The 18146-nt window shown below is 46.9% G+C and overlaps 1 protein-coding gene across 1 annotated transcript in view; it reads left to right on the top strand.

Moving 5' to 3' along the window:
- Nucleotides 1–18146, top strand: part of MRC2 (mannose receptor C-type 2) — a 531676-nt gene that overhangs the window by 130865 nt on the left and 382665 nt on the right. The window contains 1 exon segment of the mRNA XM_086923828.1: nucleotides 6574–6738. Coding sequence (XP_086779954.1) covers nucleotides 6574–6738 — 165 coding nt within the window.

The raw sequence follows: 18146 nt of genomic DNA, 5'->3' as shown, positions 1-18146 counted from the left end.
TCTCCCTAGTTGCATATTCAATCCTGTAACTTTTGAATTTGTGATTATAACGCGCTCTTAACGCCCACTGCAATGTGTGTGCTGTTCGAACCTGCAAAAATAAACGTTCGTACTATATGAAACTGCACAAATAAATATTGTTCCAGCCGACTGATATGCTTTCTCTCTTCTAACTTCGCTAACTCGCTCTTCTCCCGCTACCTCTGTCCTTCCCTCCCTGGACCACAGCCTCTGCAGAATGTTCTTTCAGATTCTCCACTGGCAATCCAGCCAATCATGAACTGAGTTCCCTCAAAAGCAAACCCCAGTCGTACACAAGGTGATATAATAAGCCAGTAAACCATTACATAACTCCCAACAGACAAATGGCCCACTGTGTGCTCCTTGCAGCTGTTTCCAGGAGTGTGTGCCACGTGTGGTGACAGTAATTTATATTACCTCTTTCAACCCTTCTCAGAGCCTCATCTGGTACAGCAGGAGCACCTACGTGTGAAATAACCACATGTAGGACAACCGAACTGCCGCCCTTCACGTGACTGAATAAACACTAGAAGCCTGAGGTCCCCCAAGGAAAACCTGACCCACATATATGCATTTATCTGTAGTATTTTAATGATAAAAGATCACAGTACGAAACTGTTGCAGTGACGTGTTTACCCTAGCAACTAACTTTCAGCATGAACATCCCGACAACATTAATAAATAGACACGTGGGAGTCATATTGTGACCGAAAAGATGAGTGGTGTGTTGCAGATGCAGTACTCTGCCGGCTTTATCAAAAACGTACCTAGTGACATGCTGCAAATGGTGGATTTTGTGGTGGGAGGATTTCCTTGACTCAAGAGTACAGCTTCACCACCTCCACTGGGTCACCCAACACCCAGCGTTCAGCAGCATTGACACCTTCAGAGAATCACTGACGCCCAGTGTGGCCTCACCACCTTCAGAAGTAACTCGCAGTGTGTGAACAGTAGTAGCACCACCTTAAGAGTCACTCTGCACGTAGTGCACAATGGCATCAACACAAGGAGGAGCAGAACAGCAGTGCACAATAGTATTAACACCTTCACAGAGTAAGTGGAGAAGTGTGGCTTACTGGTTAGAGCAGGCAGACCCTGAAGCAGAGGTCAGACCCGGGACCAGGGTTCAATTCCCGACGCATCAGGGTCTTGAGCTCAAATGTCCATGGACTCGATAATTCTCGCTTCGGTGCCTGACCTAATCATGGGTTCACACTCTGCAACTCTGGGCATTAAGCTTGCTTAATCTCCACAACGGCCCCCCGCGGCGGGATGCCTGGCTTTCACCTTGGGGATGCCCTGTAGGGGCTATCTCACAGGGAAAAGCCAGGACGGGATCCCACGGCAAGCGCGGAGATACCCCTTCGGGGGTCGATTCAGGCGCTATATAAGAAACATAATAATAATAATAATAATAACTCCAAATCATCAGTACTTTGCTATTAGGACCTTGATGGGCCGGTGCAACAGTAAACACACCTTCAGACAAAGTAGCAGAACACCCAGCGTACAGGTGAGAACACCCACTGTACAGCTGTACTGATGCCTTCAGAGAGCAAAGTGTGCAGTAGAATTAACACCTTCATGGAGTAATGCAACACCCAGTGCACAGTAGTATTAACACCTCCATAGAGTTTATACAACACCCAGTGTACAGTAGTATTAACACGTCACAAGGTAATATACCACCCAGTGTACAGTAGTATTAACACCTCCATAGAGTTTATACAACACTCAGTGTACAGTAGTATTAACAAGTCACAGGGTAATATACCACCCAGTGTACAGTAGTATTAACACGTCACAGGGTAATATACCACCCAGTGTACAGTAGTATTAACAAGTCACAGGGTAATATACCACCCAGTGTACAGTAGTATTAACACTTCACAGGGTTCGCCTCTACTAAAATCTCCAATCCATGGTACGACGGGAGACTCAATGAAGATAGACGAGACATGCGAATGGCAGTGCGTACCTGGAGATCAGCTCCCTCGGCAATGCACCTAAAAGACCTGAAGAAAAAGAGAAACGCCTACTTCAGGAAAATAAAACTTTCAAAATCTGACTTCTTCAGCCTCCAGCTCGACCAAGCAAAAAACCGTCCGAGAAAACTGTTTGAGCTAATCAGATCACAATCCAAGGATCAACCCCAACCACTCATCACTGCGCGTGAGGCGCCATCCTGTGAAGACTTCGCTGCTTTCTTTTCCCAAAAAACTGACAACATAAAGAGCGATCTCCTCATTGACGCAAGCCTCTACTCCAAACCACAGTGCCTAGCAGCCACTGAACCAAAAAACAATGCCACATGGTCAACCTTTGGCACATACTCAGAAGAAGAAATTGGCAAACTGCTCAGCACCCTGAAACCATCCAATCACCTCATGGACCCCCTTCCTGCTGCAGCAGTAAAAGACTTTACCCCCTTGCTTATCCCTCTCTGGACTAAAATTATCAACAGCTCTCTCCAACAGGGAAGCATACCTAACTCACTAAAAGTTGGTCAGGTCACACCTCTCCTAAAGAAACCTACAGCCGACCCCTCTGATCTCAACAATTACTGTCCCATTACCAATATTCCCACCCTCGCCAAACTGCTGGAAAAATGCGCACAACTACAATTGGCTAAACACATTGAACAATTTGATCTCCTCAACCCGCACCAGTCAGGCTTCCGAGCAGGGCACAGTACAGAAACGGCTATGACTCACATCATTGACGACGCACTTCAAATGCTAGACCGGAACGACACCTGCCTCCTCATCCTCCTTGATCTCTCTTCAGCATTTGATACTGTTAAACATGATAATCTACTAGAGCTTCTAAACACAAGAATGGGCTTATCTGGAACTGTTCTCAAGTGGTTCACCTCCTTTCTTCACAACAGGTCGCAGAAATTCAAGAGCAACAACAGGATGTCCTCGCCAATACCCGTAACGCTAGGTGTCCCCCAAGGATCCTCTCTATCCCCAACTCTATTTAACCTAGTCATGGAACCGCTCACCACCTTGCTACAAGCATCCAATGTACACTTTCACATGTACGCAGATGACACCCAACTTTATCTCAAATTACAGTCCCCCAAGGACATCTTGCTCCTGAACTCAACGATCAGATGCACCCAATCCTGGCTGGCCGATAATCATCTCAAACTCAATGCCCTGAAAACAGAATTCCTTCTGATCTCACCTGCAGCGAAGGCCTCCACCACTCAAATTTGGCTTAAAGACCTAACTGCACTCAATGTCCAACCCACCATCGTGGACTCAGCAAAATCCCTAGGCATAACACTCAACACCAATCTGAGCATGCAGCAACATATCAGCAAGGCAACAAAGGGAGCAAACTTCCAGATCAACACTCTGAGGAAACTTAAACCCTTCCTCCCAGCCAAAGACTTCCAAACCGCAGTACAAGCACTAGTCATCCCTCGAATTGAATACGGCAGCATCGCCCTCTGTGGACTCCCCCTAACTACAACCGCACCCCTAAGAGCTTCTCTAAACGCTGCAGCGAGACTCATCACTGGGTCAAAAAAACACTCCCATATTACCCCGGACTTGAAATCCCTGAACTGGCTGCCATTTGAACCTAGAATACATCTGAAAATCGCCTGCCTGACACACAAGGCGGTACATCTAAACTCACCCAGATACCTCGCTCAGAAACTGACAATCTCTGGAGGAGCTACAAACACCAGAGGCACAAACAATCTTCTGTTGAAACCTCGAAGATTCCGGAAGGAAAAAACATATAAGCGCTCCTTCTCGGGAATGGCGCCTAGGATCTGGAACTCTCTCCCGCCCGAAACCAGACTTATCTCTTCCACCACACTCTTTAAAAATGAAGTAAAAGCTATCCTCATGGCTAAATACACCTGAACTACTATCTTGATCACTGTTAGTACTCTGCACCGAACTATACTACATGTTTGACCCTTTTGATTTTGTATTAACTGTTCTATTACTCACATGTTTGGCTTTGTAGCCACCTATTTGTACTACTTTGTACTCATGTTGGGCTTAGTTGCCACCTACTTGTACTAATTGACCTATTGATTTATCTGTTTAACCATGCCCATGTACTTCTCTTTGTAAAGCGCTCTGATATCTGCAAGGATCTTGTCCGCGCTATATAAAACTTTCTAAATAAATAAATAAAATAAGTAAATAAAATAAATAAATAATATACCACCCAGTGTACAGTAGTATTAACACCTCCATAGAGTTTATACAACACCCAGTGTACAGTAGTATTAACACCTCCATAGAGTTTATACAACACCCAGTGTACAGTAGTATTAACACCTCCATAGAGTTTATACAACACCCAGTGTACAGTAGTATTAACACCTCCACAGAGTTTATACAACACCCAGTGTACAGTAGTATTAACACCTCCATAGAGTTTATACAACACCCAGTGTACAGTAGTATTAACAAGTCACAGGGTAATATACCACCCAGTGTACAGTAGTATTAACACCTCCAGAGTTTATACAACACCCAGTGTACAGTAGTATTAACATCTCCATAGAGTTTATATAACACCCAGTGTACAGTAGTATTAACACCTCCATAGAGTTTATACAACACCCAGTGTACAGTAGTATTAACAAGTCACAGGGTAATATACCACCCAGTGTACAGTAGTATTAACACTTCACATGGTAATATACCACCCAGTGTACAAAGACCTCCATAGAGTTTATACAACACCCAGTGTACAGTAGTATTAACACCTCCATCGAGTTTATACAACACCCAGTGTACAGTAGTATTAACACCTCCATAGAGATTATACAACACCGAGTGTACAGTAGTATTAACACCTCCATAGAGTTTATGCAACACCCAGTGTACAGTAGTATTAACAAGTCACAGGGTAATATACCACCAGTGTACAGTAGTATTAATACTTCACAGGGTAATATACCTCCCAGTGTACAGTAGTATTAACACTTCACTGGGTAATATATCACCCAGTGTACAGTAGTATTAACACCTCCATAGAGTGTATACAACACCCAGTGTACAGTAGTATTAACACGTCACAGGGTAATATACCACCCAGTGTACAGTAGTATTAACACTCCACATGGTAATATACCACCCAGTGTACAGTAGTATTAACACCTCCATAGAGTTTATACAACACCCAGTGTACAGTAGTATTAACACTTCACAGGGTAATATACCACCCAGTTTACAGTAGTATTAATACCTCCATAGAGTTTATACAACACCCAGTGTACAGTAGTATTAACACGTCACAGGGTAATATACCACCCAGTGTACAGTAGTATTAACACCTCCATGGAGTTTATACAACACCCAGTGTACAGTAGTATTAACACCTCCATAGAGTTTATACAACACCCAGTGTACAGTAGTATTAACAAGTCATAGGGTAATATACCACCCAGTGTACAGTAGTATTAACACCTCCATGGAGTTTATACAACACCCAGTGTACAGTAGTATTAACAAGTCACAGGGTAATATACCACCAGTGTACAGTAGTATTAATACTTCACAGGGTAATATACCTCCCAGTGTACAGTAGTATTAACACTTCACAGGGTAATATACCACCAGTGTACAGTAGCATTATTACTTCACAGGGTTATATACCACCCAGTGTACAGTAGTATTAATACTTCACAGGGTAATATACCTCCCAGTGTACAGTAGTATTAACACTTCATAGGGTAATATACCACCCAGTGTACAGTAGTATTAACACTTCACGGGTTAATATACCACCCAGTGTACAGTAGTATTAACACTTCACAGGGTAATATACCACCAGTGTACAGTAGCATTATTACTTCACAGGGTAATATACCTCCCAGTGTACAGTAGTATTAACACTTCACAGGGTAATATTCCGCCCAGTGTACAGTATTTGTGCAGTAGTATTAACATCTTCCGAAAGTGTATGTACCAACCAGTGAACAGTAGTATTAACACTTTCAGAGTAACAAAACATCCAGGGTACAGTATTATTAACACCTCTGTGAGTAACACAAAATAGCGTTCAGCACTATTAACTTCTTCAGCGTAGTATTAACACCTTCCGAGATTTTATACAATACCCTGTGTTCAGTAGTATTAACAACTTCATATAATTTATATAACAACCGCTGTACAGTAGTGTTAACGCCTTCTCAGAGTTTATACAATACCCTGTGTAGAGTAGTATTAACATCTTTTCCGAGCAAACCACATGGAGTATTACTTTATCAACACCTTCAAATAGTATCAAGTGCTCAGCAGTATTAACACCTGCATACAAACAACTGACACACGGTGTACAGTAGTAATACTACCTTGAGTGTCACCCAGTACTCGCGGTACAGTAATAACACTTTCATAGAATCATTCAGCATGGAGTGTGCACATTCACAGAGTACCACACATTCAGTGAGTAACACACCGCCTACTGTAAGTAGTACCAACTCCTGCAGAGGCTCAGCCAATACCAAGAGCTGCTGTACTGCCTTCAGGACACAATGTGTATAACTGTATTTCCTTTTCCACCCTGCAGCTGACGATTGTGAGACCTTCTGGGACAAGGACCCGGTCACGAACAGCTGCTACCAGTTTAACTATCAGGCCGCCCTATCCTGGAGCGAGGCCTGGAAGAGCTGCGAGCAGCAGGGCGCCAACCTGCTGAGCATCAATGAGGTGCATGAACAGACTTACATCAACGGTAAGGAAGAGAAACCTCTGCGACGGACTTCTGGTGTCAGAATTTGTGCTTGATTTCAGGGTCACTTTTCAGAGTGAATTATATGGCATCTTGATTGGACTGAATAAAATGTAGGTAGGGTAGTGTATGCTCCGTACCCTGCTTTCCACCCCCAACAAAAACCTTTTTTTTCCATACATGCCTATGGACCCAATTGAGGTGGGAGACTATGATTTTGGAAGCCAAAAAATGCTGTGCCTCAATAGAAGCCAATAGGGAAAATCTACTCCCCCGATTGTTTCCTCCCCAAAAATCTCCCACTTTGAAAATGTTGACATGCATGTTTTTAGGGCTTCATAGAACACATTGAACTCACACATGAAAACTTCCGAACAACTTAACACATTGATTTATCTTGCTAGCAGCGCCCAAAACACAAGAATAGTACTGCATCGTTTAAGGGAGATGCTTCTGTAGCCAGAGTCAGACTGGAACAAAAAGTAGATCTGGGCATAAAACTAAAAGTGCCCCCTGTCAGTGAATAATATAGCTAAGATAAGTGGTGCACATTTATATATCGGCCCAGTTTTGAACATGCAAAGACACGCTGTATGGGTATTATGCAATGTATGGGAGATTGCATGGTTTTGTGTTTGCTTCAGGGAATGCTTATGGTGATATGAGGGAATTACAGTAAAAAAACAGCTAACCTGGCCATGAAACAGTCCCACAAACGGAGAAAAAATGGCCCACACAGTGATCTGTCAGACCGGCCCATCGGGCACTGCCTGATGGCCCCATACTCCAGTCCAACCCTGTTCGCAGCATAGGCTCTCAGCACATTGCAGCCTACCAGACATTATTAGTGCCTGCACTACTGCTGCAGGCCATTGTCTAAGTCAGGCCCTCAAACGAGTAGCTCGTGAGATACTGGTAGCTCTTCAGCTTCCAGCAAGTAGCTCTGCAGTGTGCAGCAAAGCGTACTAAATTAGAAGCTTTTGTTTGGTTAAATTAAAATGAGGATCCCAAAATTGAAAGGTGTCTTCGCGATGAAAATGTGTCCGTTTTCAGAACTCATAAGCTGACGTTTAGAGAAAATGGATTTCCAAAATATATGTAAAGACTATATTTGAGTGAAAAATCATGTAATATGACCCTGGTGCCTGGCACATTGCAGCTATGGCTGCTCGGTAATACCCATGTACGGGGGCCCAGGGGCGGCTCCTCCACGTGGGCGTCGGAGCGTCGCCCGACTGCTTTCTCGCAGTGCAAGAAGCACAAACGTAAAATGGCATAAAAACCAATTTACATTTCTGCAGCTCTCACTGTGAGAAAGCAGAAGAAGGGTATGCCTGGTTGGGGGCGGGTGGGTAGTCCGGTCGGGGAGGTGTGGCTAGCCCAATGTTATGGGCGCTGACTGTTTGGTCGCATAGCACTCTCCGTTTTCTTCATGTAGGCTGCTGCGCAGCCTGTATGAAGAAAACAGCCTCCCCATAGATGCCTGTAAGGATGGCGTCCTAGCCAATCACAACGCTGCGGTTGCAGCATTGTGATTTGCTTAGGGGAAGAGAGGGAGCCTGCCTGTTTCTGCTTCCTGTGAGCAGAGAATAGAGATGTGACGCGGGAGTCCGGGACCGGAGGCAAAGGTAAGTGGTTTTTAGGTCTCGCCTGTCGATGCGCATGCGCATCGAGCAAGCGAGACTATAGGGGCTCATCGACTCTTTTCTAACTTGCAAGGAATCGTGGCGATTCCTTGCAGTGCCCGTGACTTTTAAGGTCAATGCGCATGCGCATTAAGCTTATGCGCATGTGCATTGACCTTAAAAGTCACGGGCGCGTGCATGTCCGTCTTTGTTTACCCGCTCCTCCCCTCTCCGCCCCCGTTCCGCCCCCTCCCCTTCCCGCCGTGTCGCATTTCTCCTCCCCCCTCCCCTCTCTTCCCTCCGGCTTCTTTTTTTTTGTTTATTTTACTCGCACCTCTCCCCTCTCCGCCCCCGTTCCGCCCCCTCCCCTTCCCGCCGTGTCGCATTTCTCCTCCCCCCTCCCCTCTCTTCCCTCCGGCTTCTTTTTTTTTGTTTATTTTACCCGCCGTGTGACACAGATCCAGCATATACCCTTTCTAAAATACTAACCAGCTACCCCGTTCACTTGTTGTCCTAGGATCGAAGTACATCTCTGGTCTTTTTGCATGTCCCCTACATACATGCACAGGCCGCATGCTAAATCCTGAACTCACCAGCTATCAGCCTCCTCACCACGTCTTCTCTACTATGCTCCTTACACCAAGGGAGCATCTTCACTACATGATGTCCTTCACAAGCATCCACACGTTGCAGCAACACTTTTCAGCTCTCCGCCCCCGTTCCGCCCCCTCCCCTTCCCGCCGTGTCGCATTTCTCCTCCCCCCTCCCCTCTCTTCCCTCCGGCTTCTTTTTTTTTGTTTATTTTACTCGCACCTCTCCCCTCTCCGCCCCCGTTCCGCCCCCTCCCCTTCCCGCCGTACATTTAAATATCATTGGGAACACGATAAGCAAAGGCGGCTTAGAGGTAAAAGTGATATTAACATCAGTTACGTTGCTCTGGGACGTGAGTTTTAAAGGCGGCTTGGAAATAAAGGTTAATGCTCACTGTGCGTTCTCGCTGCAATTAAGGTGCGAGTGGAGTTAAACTAACTCATTTGTTTAAAATACATTAACACAGCGGAGCTCGCAGAGACACTTGCTTAGGAGAGGGTGCTCAAGGACATAGATGTTAAAGGCGGCTTAGAACTAGAGTTTAATGCTGACTCGCCATATATATAAAGGTAACCTGTTTCATTAGGTTACATTTAAATATCTTTGGGAACATGATGAGCAAAGGCGGCTTAAAGCTAAGAGTGGATATTAGCATAAATTAAGCTGCCGAAACACGTGAGCGTTGAAGGCGGCTTGAAAATAAAAGTTAGTGCTCGCTGTGCGTATTCGCTGCAATTAAGATGCCGTGCGTGGTACTTGGGAAGGCTGCCCATCTATGCACTATCACTGGGTTATTGAAGCTGTTCCTTCTGCAACCGCAAGCACATGCTATCTCGATACACAGTTGTATTTGCGTGCTCACCCCCCCACGCCCTCTTCACTGCTTGAACCGTCCTCCCAACCCCTCTCTCATAGGGATGAGGGATAAAAACCCTCAACACACACTTGCGCTGTTCTGTACAAAATATAATTATCCCAACAACCCCTCACCCTCAATCCCTCACCCTCAACCCCTCACCCACCCTCAACCCCTCACCCACCCTCAACCCCTCACCCTCAATCCCTCACCCACACTCACCCACACTCACCCACACTCACCTTCACCCTCACTCACCTTCAACCCCTCACCCTCACTCACCCCCAACCCCTCAACCCCTCACCCTCATTCACCCTCACCCTCAACCCCTCACCCTCACTCACCCTCAACGCCTCACCCTCAATCACCCTCAACCCCTCACCCTCACCCACCTTCACTCACCCTCACCCTCACTCACCCTCACTCACACTCACCCTCACCCACCCTCAACCCCTCATCCTCACTCACCCTCAACCCCTCACCCTCACTCACCCTCAACCCCTCACCCTCACTCACCCCCACTCACCCTCAACCCCTCACCCTCAACCCCTCACCCTCACTCACCCTCACTCACCCTCACCCACCCTCAACCCCTCACCCACCCTCAACCCCTCACCCTCAATCCCTCACCCACACTCACCCACACTCACCCACACTCACCCACACTCACCCTCACTCACCTTCACCCTCACTCACCTTCAACCCCTCACCCTCACTCACCCCCAACCCCTCAACCCCTCACCCTCATTCACCCTCACCCTCACTCACCCTCAACCCCTCACCCTCAACCCCTCACCCTCAACCCCTCACCCTCACTCACCCTCAACCCCTCACCCTCAATCCCTCACCCTCACCCACACTCACCCACACTCACCCACACTCACCCACACACCCTCACTCACACTCACTCACCCACCCTCACCCACCCTCACTCACCCTCACCCTCATGCTAAAGATTTACAAAAAAAACCATTAACAATTCTAAAAGCACTAACTCTAATGCTGCGAGACCTATTGCATTTCTAATGCTTGTTTTTTTATTAGTAAATTACCCCCCTCCACCGCTCCTCACGCAACCTGACGCCCCCCTACACTTGATTCATGCCGGCCGCGACTGGTAGAGGCATTCCAAACTGAAAAAAAGTTTTACACTAGTGCTGGCAGCTCTGCATGATGCACCGAGGTGATCACTGTTGGTAATCATGTATGGGGTAGCCACTAACATAATCTCATACATGCCAACCCTCCTGATTCAGGTGGGAGACTACCGATTTCAAGGTTAGTCTCCCGCCTCCTGCACAGAAAAACCCGATTGCTCTGAATGCTTCAGCGGACAGGGACTGGTTTTGTGTAACTTGGAGTATGCACTGCCAGTAACCTGCTCCTTCAGGGCAGTGCACAACATTTCCATCACGCTCTCTCTGCCTGCAATAGCGCTTTCTACGTGCTTTTGACAAGTAAGAGAAAAGAAAACATACATTTGCGTTTCTAATATCCGATCCGGCAGCAGCAGATTGCTCATACATGACAGTAACCCGATTCAGGCTCCAATGGAAGCAGCCTGCCAAGTACCACGCATCAGGCGTGATACTAACGCATTTCAGTGTGGTGCTCTGCACCACTGCACTGAAATACAAAAGTCACGCTTAATAGAGCCTCCTCAGCTGTAAAGCTGGAGCTTTATTATTCATGCACCACATTAAGACTGAAATTAAGCAGAGGCAGCGCGCACGAATGCTTGGGGCTGGCTCAGAGTCTGTTGCACAAACTGTTACTATGACACAATGTAACAATATTGATCTGACACTGCACTGTGGGTTTGTTATATCCTTGAGGACATGACTCACACCTGTGACAAAGGCAGGACGTCCTTACGCTGCTGCCCGGACGCTGTGCGGCCGCTGTTCAACAGAATAAAGTTACAGACTGTGCTTGTATCGCGTGTGCCACAGACGGGAAATTATCTAAAAATGGAGATCCGTGAGTCGACCGGGTCCACTACACCTCTTCCCTGACGACCGTCACCGGTGAACTACATGGACCGCGGAGAGTCACAAGTCTATCCTGCTCAGCTACCATCTGTAGTGCAAGCTGGCGACAAGTTTTGGCAGCGCTTTGAAGTTCAAGGATCAAGAAGTCACTGAGTGCGGTGCAGGAGCAGCTCCTCCGACCTTGCTGCTCGAAACGCAGTCTACTGCAGGTGACCTGCAGTGCTAGACACCATGACAAGGTACAGCCTGCCAGCAGCTGCTCTCTGCCGCCCCGGCCAGTAATAAATAGTCAATAAATTGTAATGCAGAAATATGAGATCCTGCCCGCACTCGATCCCAGGCCCACCAGTGCTGGCTGAAAATGACTCAGTATGAGGCAGGCCATTGTTACTACAGTCAGTAATGGAAGTTTGTGCAGCAAATATAGGTCGCATCAGTGTAACTGCACATTTGACCGGGAGGAACTTCAACGTCATCGGTGACCCCAGCTCACTGGGCCGCGGCTGATGTGCGGAGGAGTCTGCATCCTGCATGACAAGTGCCTGAGAGAGTGAGCGAGGTAAAGTTTTTATTCTAATTAAACTAAGTAAACATTGTTTTTGCCACAAATTATGTGTTAATTGCTTTTAGTACTAGAAAGGCTGTGCAACTTACTCTTTTATTTGTGTCTTTTTTGAAAATAAATTACAGCCTGCGGCCAGGCTGTGACCCCTAGGCTGTGAGTGTGCCTCTCCTACCCTTCCATTTCTAATGCTTTGCAGAAGTTCTAAGATCTTCTTAGAGTTTCTTGTTACTCAATTGGGTGTAATTTCTGATATTTGTGTTTCCCTGGTCTTCATGGCTTAATTTTGCTTGTGACAAAGTGTCACTCATAGTCGTTGTAGTGTCGCTCATAATGACACTAAAATTATGAAAATATCACACATAGCGATTTGAAACCTTGGCAGCTATGCAGAAGTTAATGGGAAAAATACATTCTGCCGATTTTTTTTTTAAATCTCCCACTTATCTTCTAAAATGTTGGTATGTATGTAATCTTGTCTGGCTTGGTCACTATTACAACACTAATGACATTAGTGGCTCGAGATCCTTTTCATTGAACATAAGTAGCTCTAGTTGCAGAAAAGGTTTGTGGTCTAAATTCATTGATGCGGTAAAAAAAATAGTATGACGCGCATCCGAGACTATTAGGTATATTTGTTCGCCTCCTTATAACATGCTTTCTTTGTAAATCTAAGCAAGAAAAGTTCGCTTTGTGAGTGGTGGATTGCATGCCAAGAGCTGCGGCACCGGCCTATTTCCTGCGGGTGGGCGTGCGCGAGGGAATGAGTGCACGCGCTGCAAGAACTTCTCTTTTGTTCTGCGCGGTTCGCGGCGCGCGGCACAGGAGGCAGTTAACCTCTTCGCCGCTAATGACAAGGGTAACTCGTCATGGACTTTCCATTGATTTCAATGGAAAATCAATGAAAAGTAAAATATTGCCTTAGCAGCCAAGTGGTTAAGCAGGAAGAGGCTACGGCGCGCGGTCACCGCGACAGGAGCCTGGGTGCCGAGACTCGGCCCCGGGCCTGCGTGGGCTGCTGACGGGGCTCGTGCGCAGGAGGGGTAGCGGAGGGCTCAGTTGTCTGAAGCAGAAAGGTCAGGAACTCGGCTGTGGTCTGAACTCCCAGGAATGCCGCGCTGGCTCCCTCCCGGCGTTTGCAGGGAAGAAATGAGAAACAGCTGTGCTGGTCTGCCTGCTCGGAGGAGGCCGGCCATCGCTGCGCTTGAAGCCGCTGGTCTTTGTATGCCCAGATGTGTTGCGAGACTGCAGCGTATTTCAAAGCTTGGTAGTGTAAGGGAGAAGGCCGTGCCAGGCCAGACACCGATTACCAGCATTTCAGGAGTATGAGGCCGTTGTGGATTCCTCCCGCCTCATTCCAGGAGGAGACGTCCGTATGTGTGTTCAAACTACGTGGAAATGGCATACCCTGAGGGCGGGTTTAAATGGCTTTCATTTTGCTGGTCCAATGACGGTAGGCTGGCGTCTTTAGGATTAGGGGGGCAAATTAGAATAGCCAGGTAGGTTTGGAACATACATTCCGTATTCCACTTCCTGCAGATACAGTGTTTTATTTTTGAACATGTCACATCCTCGCCTTGAGGTCCTCAATTTAACTTCCACTATTTAGTTCGCAATGAGTCCTTCTGAGGCTCCGGGTTTCTTGCAGTTCTTTAGGTTCCAGCATCTAAGCGCATCAGTCTGGCTGGATGACGTGTTCGGGGCATAAAAGAGAGCGAGTGACTTTGGTCTGAAGTCTAGGGACCCCAGTCCTAATACATGTATATTGGCACGGTTGTTGATAGAAAAGAACGATGGATCTTCTCTGTCACTGTACACTTTCTCTTACTTTCCTTGCTTCCAGCCCCAATTCCAGCTAGTACTGGAACGTGTTTTTTTATGGACCTTATTAAGTGCTTGTCTTAAGCAAGTTTATCATAACAGGGCAAAAGGAGAACATTTTTATACTACTATGTATCAAAATTATTTTTTGCATTCAGTGATAAACTAAACATTCTTATTATTTTTTTTTTTTTTGAAAACCTTTATTTAGCACTGTGCAGAAGACAAATACGGGCCTACAACCATCCGGCCGGCCGCGACACTTCTGAAGCCTAGTAGCAAAGTATACTTCCACTCGGTAGCACGTCAGCACATAGAAGTTTGCAACATGTAGTACATTGAATTACACGAGCACCAAGTGTCAGGAGCTATGAAGGTTAATTTTAAAATAATTTTTTATATAAGGAGATACGAGAGCTAGAACGGATCAGTGCACAGAACATCCATCTAAACAATAAGTGGGCAACGTCCATCAGGAGAGTCAACCAACAATAAACATAGCTAAAATGGCGGCACAGAGCTAGAACCACAGGATGATGAAGCATAACGAGTTGTGCCCACCCAGCCGCTACCCTCCCAACATCAGACCAACCCACTGACCCAAGAAAAAGCACATAAGAAAGAGAACAGAAAAAGAGAAAAATAAGGCCCATAGAAACAAAAAAAACGAACCAAGGAAGACCCCCCACCCTACACGCATGCCGAGGCTATGGCCTACCCCCCCTTGCAGTGTGTCTGTCGCCCCAAAATGAGAACCCGAAATATAGAGACAAGTAAAGAGAGAAAAGAAAAAGGTCCATAAAATCACATGAGAAACATAGGGAGAGAGAAAAGAATGCACTAATCTACTGCTCCCAGGAAGAGGGAAAAGCGGGGGGGAGCCCACCCAACAACAGAACTCCCAGTCTCCCTCGCCGTCAGCATCTCCTACGCCATGCACAACACTGTGTTGAAAAACTGTAAACCCGGTAGACTAGAATCCATGACACCCAGAACCCCAGTCCAACACAAATCCGCCCCCCAGCAGCAGAAGTAGGCATCGGGATAAATCGACAGTGACGTGAAATAAAAACAGGACATTAAAGTCAACTCAGCCAACGTTGCAAAATGCGTGTCAGTCCGGGTCTCCGCCAGCCGATCCAGTAAAAGCAGCGTAAGGCAAACCATCAACCCTGTCCGGAACGGCGAAATTTCTCCAGGCCTGGCCACTGCTGCGGGCCACCGTCAGCCAAAACAAAGAAGCAAGATGGCCGCTTCCAAGGAAGGGGAAACAGAGGAGGGGAAGATGAACGTTCCCAGGCCGTAGCAAGTCCATTGTCCAAGACGACGAAGACTCCCTTTGCCGCAGGGTCACTCACACCACCGCAATGTAACACGGGGACTCCAGTGGTAGAAGCAGCGAGGGGAATAGAGGACAGGTAAACTGAACAGCAGGGCGACGATAAGAAGCGTGTAGACAAAGTCGTGGCTTTCGAAGTAGAGGGAGTTGCAGCAACTGTAGCAACATCGATGTTCAAACACATCACTTTGTAGCCAGGAGAACACCTCTTCTCCGTCTCCTTAGCCCGCAACATTGTATCCCCACCAGGATGAAACAAGGGCGGTGTGTGATCAGCCAGCCAGGATCGCCCCGCGTCAGACACAGCCTCATCAATCTTCCGTCCCAGTGCCCGGGCCGAGCTCCGCCATGACGCTCTTAAATCGGAGAGGGCGACCAGGATATCGCCGCAGGTCAGGGCTTCCTGCATTGGATGTCGGTCCGCACTACCCCGCTGCTTCCCCAGTACGGTCCTCGACGCAAGGGCAGACGTGCCCGCAGTCACAGGAGACACGGGAGCAGCCAGCGTCTCGTCAGGAGGGACAGGTACCATTTCCACTCCACCGGCAGGCAATCAGTGGTATAAGGGAACCAACCACGGCAGCAAAGTAAGCACAAATGCAGCCACCGGGGAAGCGCCGTTCGTAACTCGGGGGCGGCACAGAATGAGAGCCCCTACCGTCTTCCGTGAGCACCGGCGGTCCGCAGCAGGGAAGGCGCTTCAAAATGGAGTCCGCCCGTCTCCCGTCGGAGTGGCTGAGTAAAGCACTCGTGAGGGGCTTCAGCGGCGTCCGCTCCACCGTCAGTACGAGAGGGAGTCTAACCCGGACAAAAGGGTCCAACTCCGATATCCCGGGCAAGCATTTACTGCCACGTAGTCGACAGCCTTTCCCCAGCTCGTCTCCCCGACCATGTCCTTCAGCGTACTGCGGCGGCCATCAGCTCGGGGTCCAGGGGCAGCGCCGGAGGTCGGCGAGCACACCGAGTCTACCGCCGATTCAGCCGGCAAGGGTACCCAAAGAACGCCAGCAACTTCAGCGCTAGTATGCCTGGCCGTAGGACGGCGTAGGTCAGGATGGGTGAGCAGGATTATGAAAAGGAGCCGGACGGCTTGCGGAGCCGGGAGCTCAAACGTTCGTCCCGTCCGCCATCTTGGCTCCTCCCTCCAAAAAACTAAACATTCTTATTTTCAGGCACAAGTTAGGGAGGCAAAATATTGTCTTATTCTGATCATTTTCAATACGCACTCAATATAGTCAACTTCACTACTTGTTGAAATGATCAATCCTTATGAACAGCCAAAAGTTTTTCAAAAATCAGAATTCGACTTTTTCAAAAACGTTGTAGCTCAAAGTAAACTGTATTCACAGTGAAAGGATGGCCCACATAGCCAGTCCAATTGCATATCATTGCATTAGGCATGTAAAGAGGACTGGAGGATGCAGTGTTATTGTATACAGGAATTTATTTAGGACAAAAAGTCACTGAGTGCCCGAAGATACCAGAGATTGTGAATGTAGCAAAGGTTGCCCGATAAGCCCCCATGTTACTACAATGCTTTTGGATGGGAGGAGTATGGACCGGTTCGGTAATATAGACCGGCATCCTATTAATTGCCAACAAATTCTGTTGTCCTCTAGTACCCAGTGACCTTTTTGTCCTAAACATATCCCTTTGTGGTGGGTATACCATAATGCCATATCCACCAGTCTTCTCTACATATAAGAACAGTATACTTGTCCATTGAATTCAGAAATAACTTCTATAGCACAAAAGGAAGAGTGTGTTATCCGCAACCGCCCTTTTTGCCCTATGCTACGACAATTCCATGAATTCCCCTTTGCTAGGGAAACATTAGCTGTACTTCTGTACTGTTTTAGCATTGGCTGTTTTCGGGTCATAGCAAACATAAAAAAAGACAATTGGGAATGTAGGTACTTGGTATTTACTCCAGGAGTGCTGATTCAAGTTCGTCATGGCGACCCCACTCACCTTCCTGCCTTCTGTGAAGTCCAATGGTCGGCTTTGCTTAGTGGACCAGCAGGCTGTAGACTTTCATAACCTTCTTCAGCAGGGTCATAGTGTAGTGTAGTTCCTATATTCCCAATAGGCTCTGCGCATTGGAATAATATATCCTATAGATTTGACGTAGGACTTATGTCGACTAGTTCTCTGTTGAATATACTATACTTAATTGTGTGTGTGCCAGCTAACTCAGAGGTCACTAGAAACTTTCTCGAATACACAAGAAGGGATTAGTTTCTGACAACCGCATAAACATGACAACTTTGTTTCCCAAGATTAAGATATGTAACTCTGAGTCGCTGAAACAATAAATTAGTATTTCACTCAGTCAATCGTGCATGCTTCGTTTCTACAGAGTTGCAGAGAAATACTAAGACAGGCGTTTTCAATAAAAAGGCTTTATTGAACAGTCTTCCTTCTCATGCAAGAGAAGTGAACTGCTACAATCGTTATGTAGACTGCAAAGTATAATGCGTACAGCGAAACAGTAATATGAAATAATACTGTAATAGCATTGTATGGTTTCTAAGCCATATAAAAATACATACATAAATAACATAGACTAAAATACTCAACTGGTGCTTCTAAAAATACGCCTACCCCAATGTAACTAGCCTAAGTC

The sequence above is a fragment of the Lissotriton vulgaris genome, chromosome 5 (genome assembly GCF_964263255.1).
Source record: "Lissotriton vulgaris chromosome 5, aLisVul1.2, whole genome shotgun sequence".
Taxonomy (NCBI): Eukaryota; Metazoa; Chordata; class Amphibia; order Caudata; family Salamandridae; genus Lissotriton; species Lissotriton vulgaris.
The sequence above is the reverse complement of the archived record's forward strand: the minus strand, read 5'-3'. Positions and strand labels throughout refer to the sequence as shown.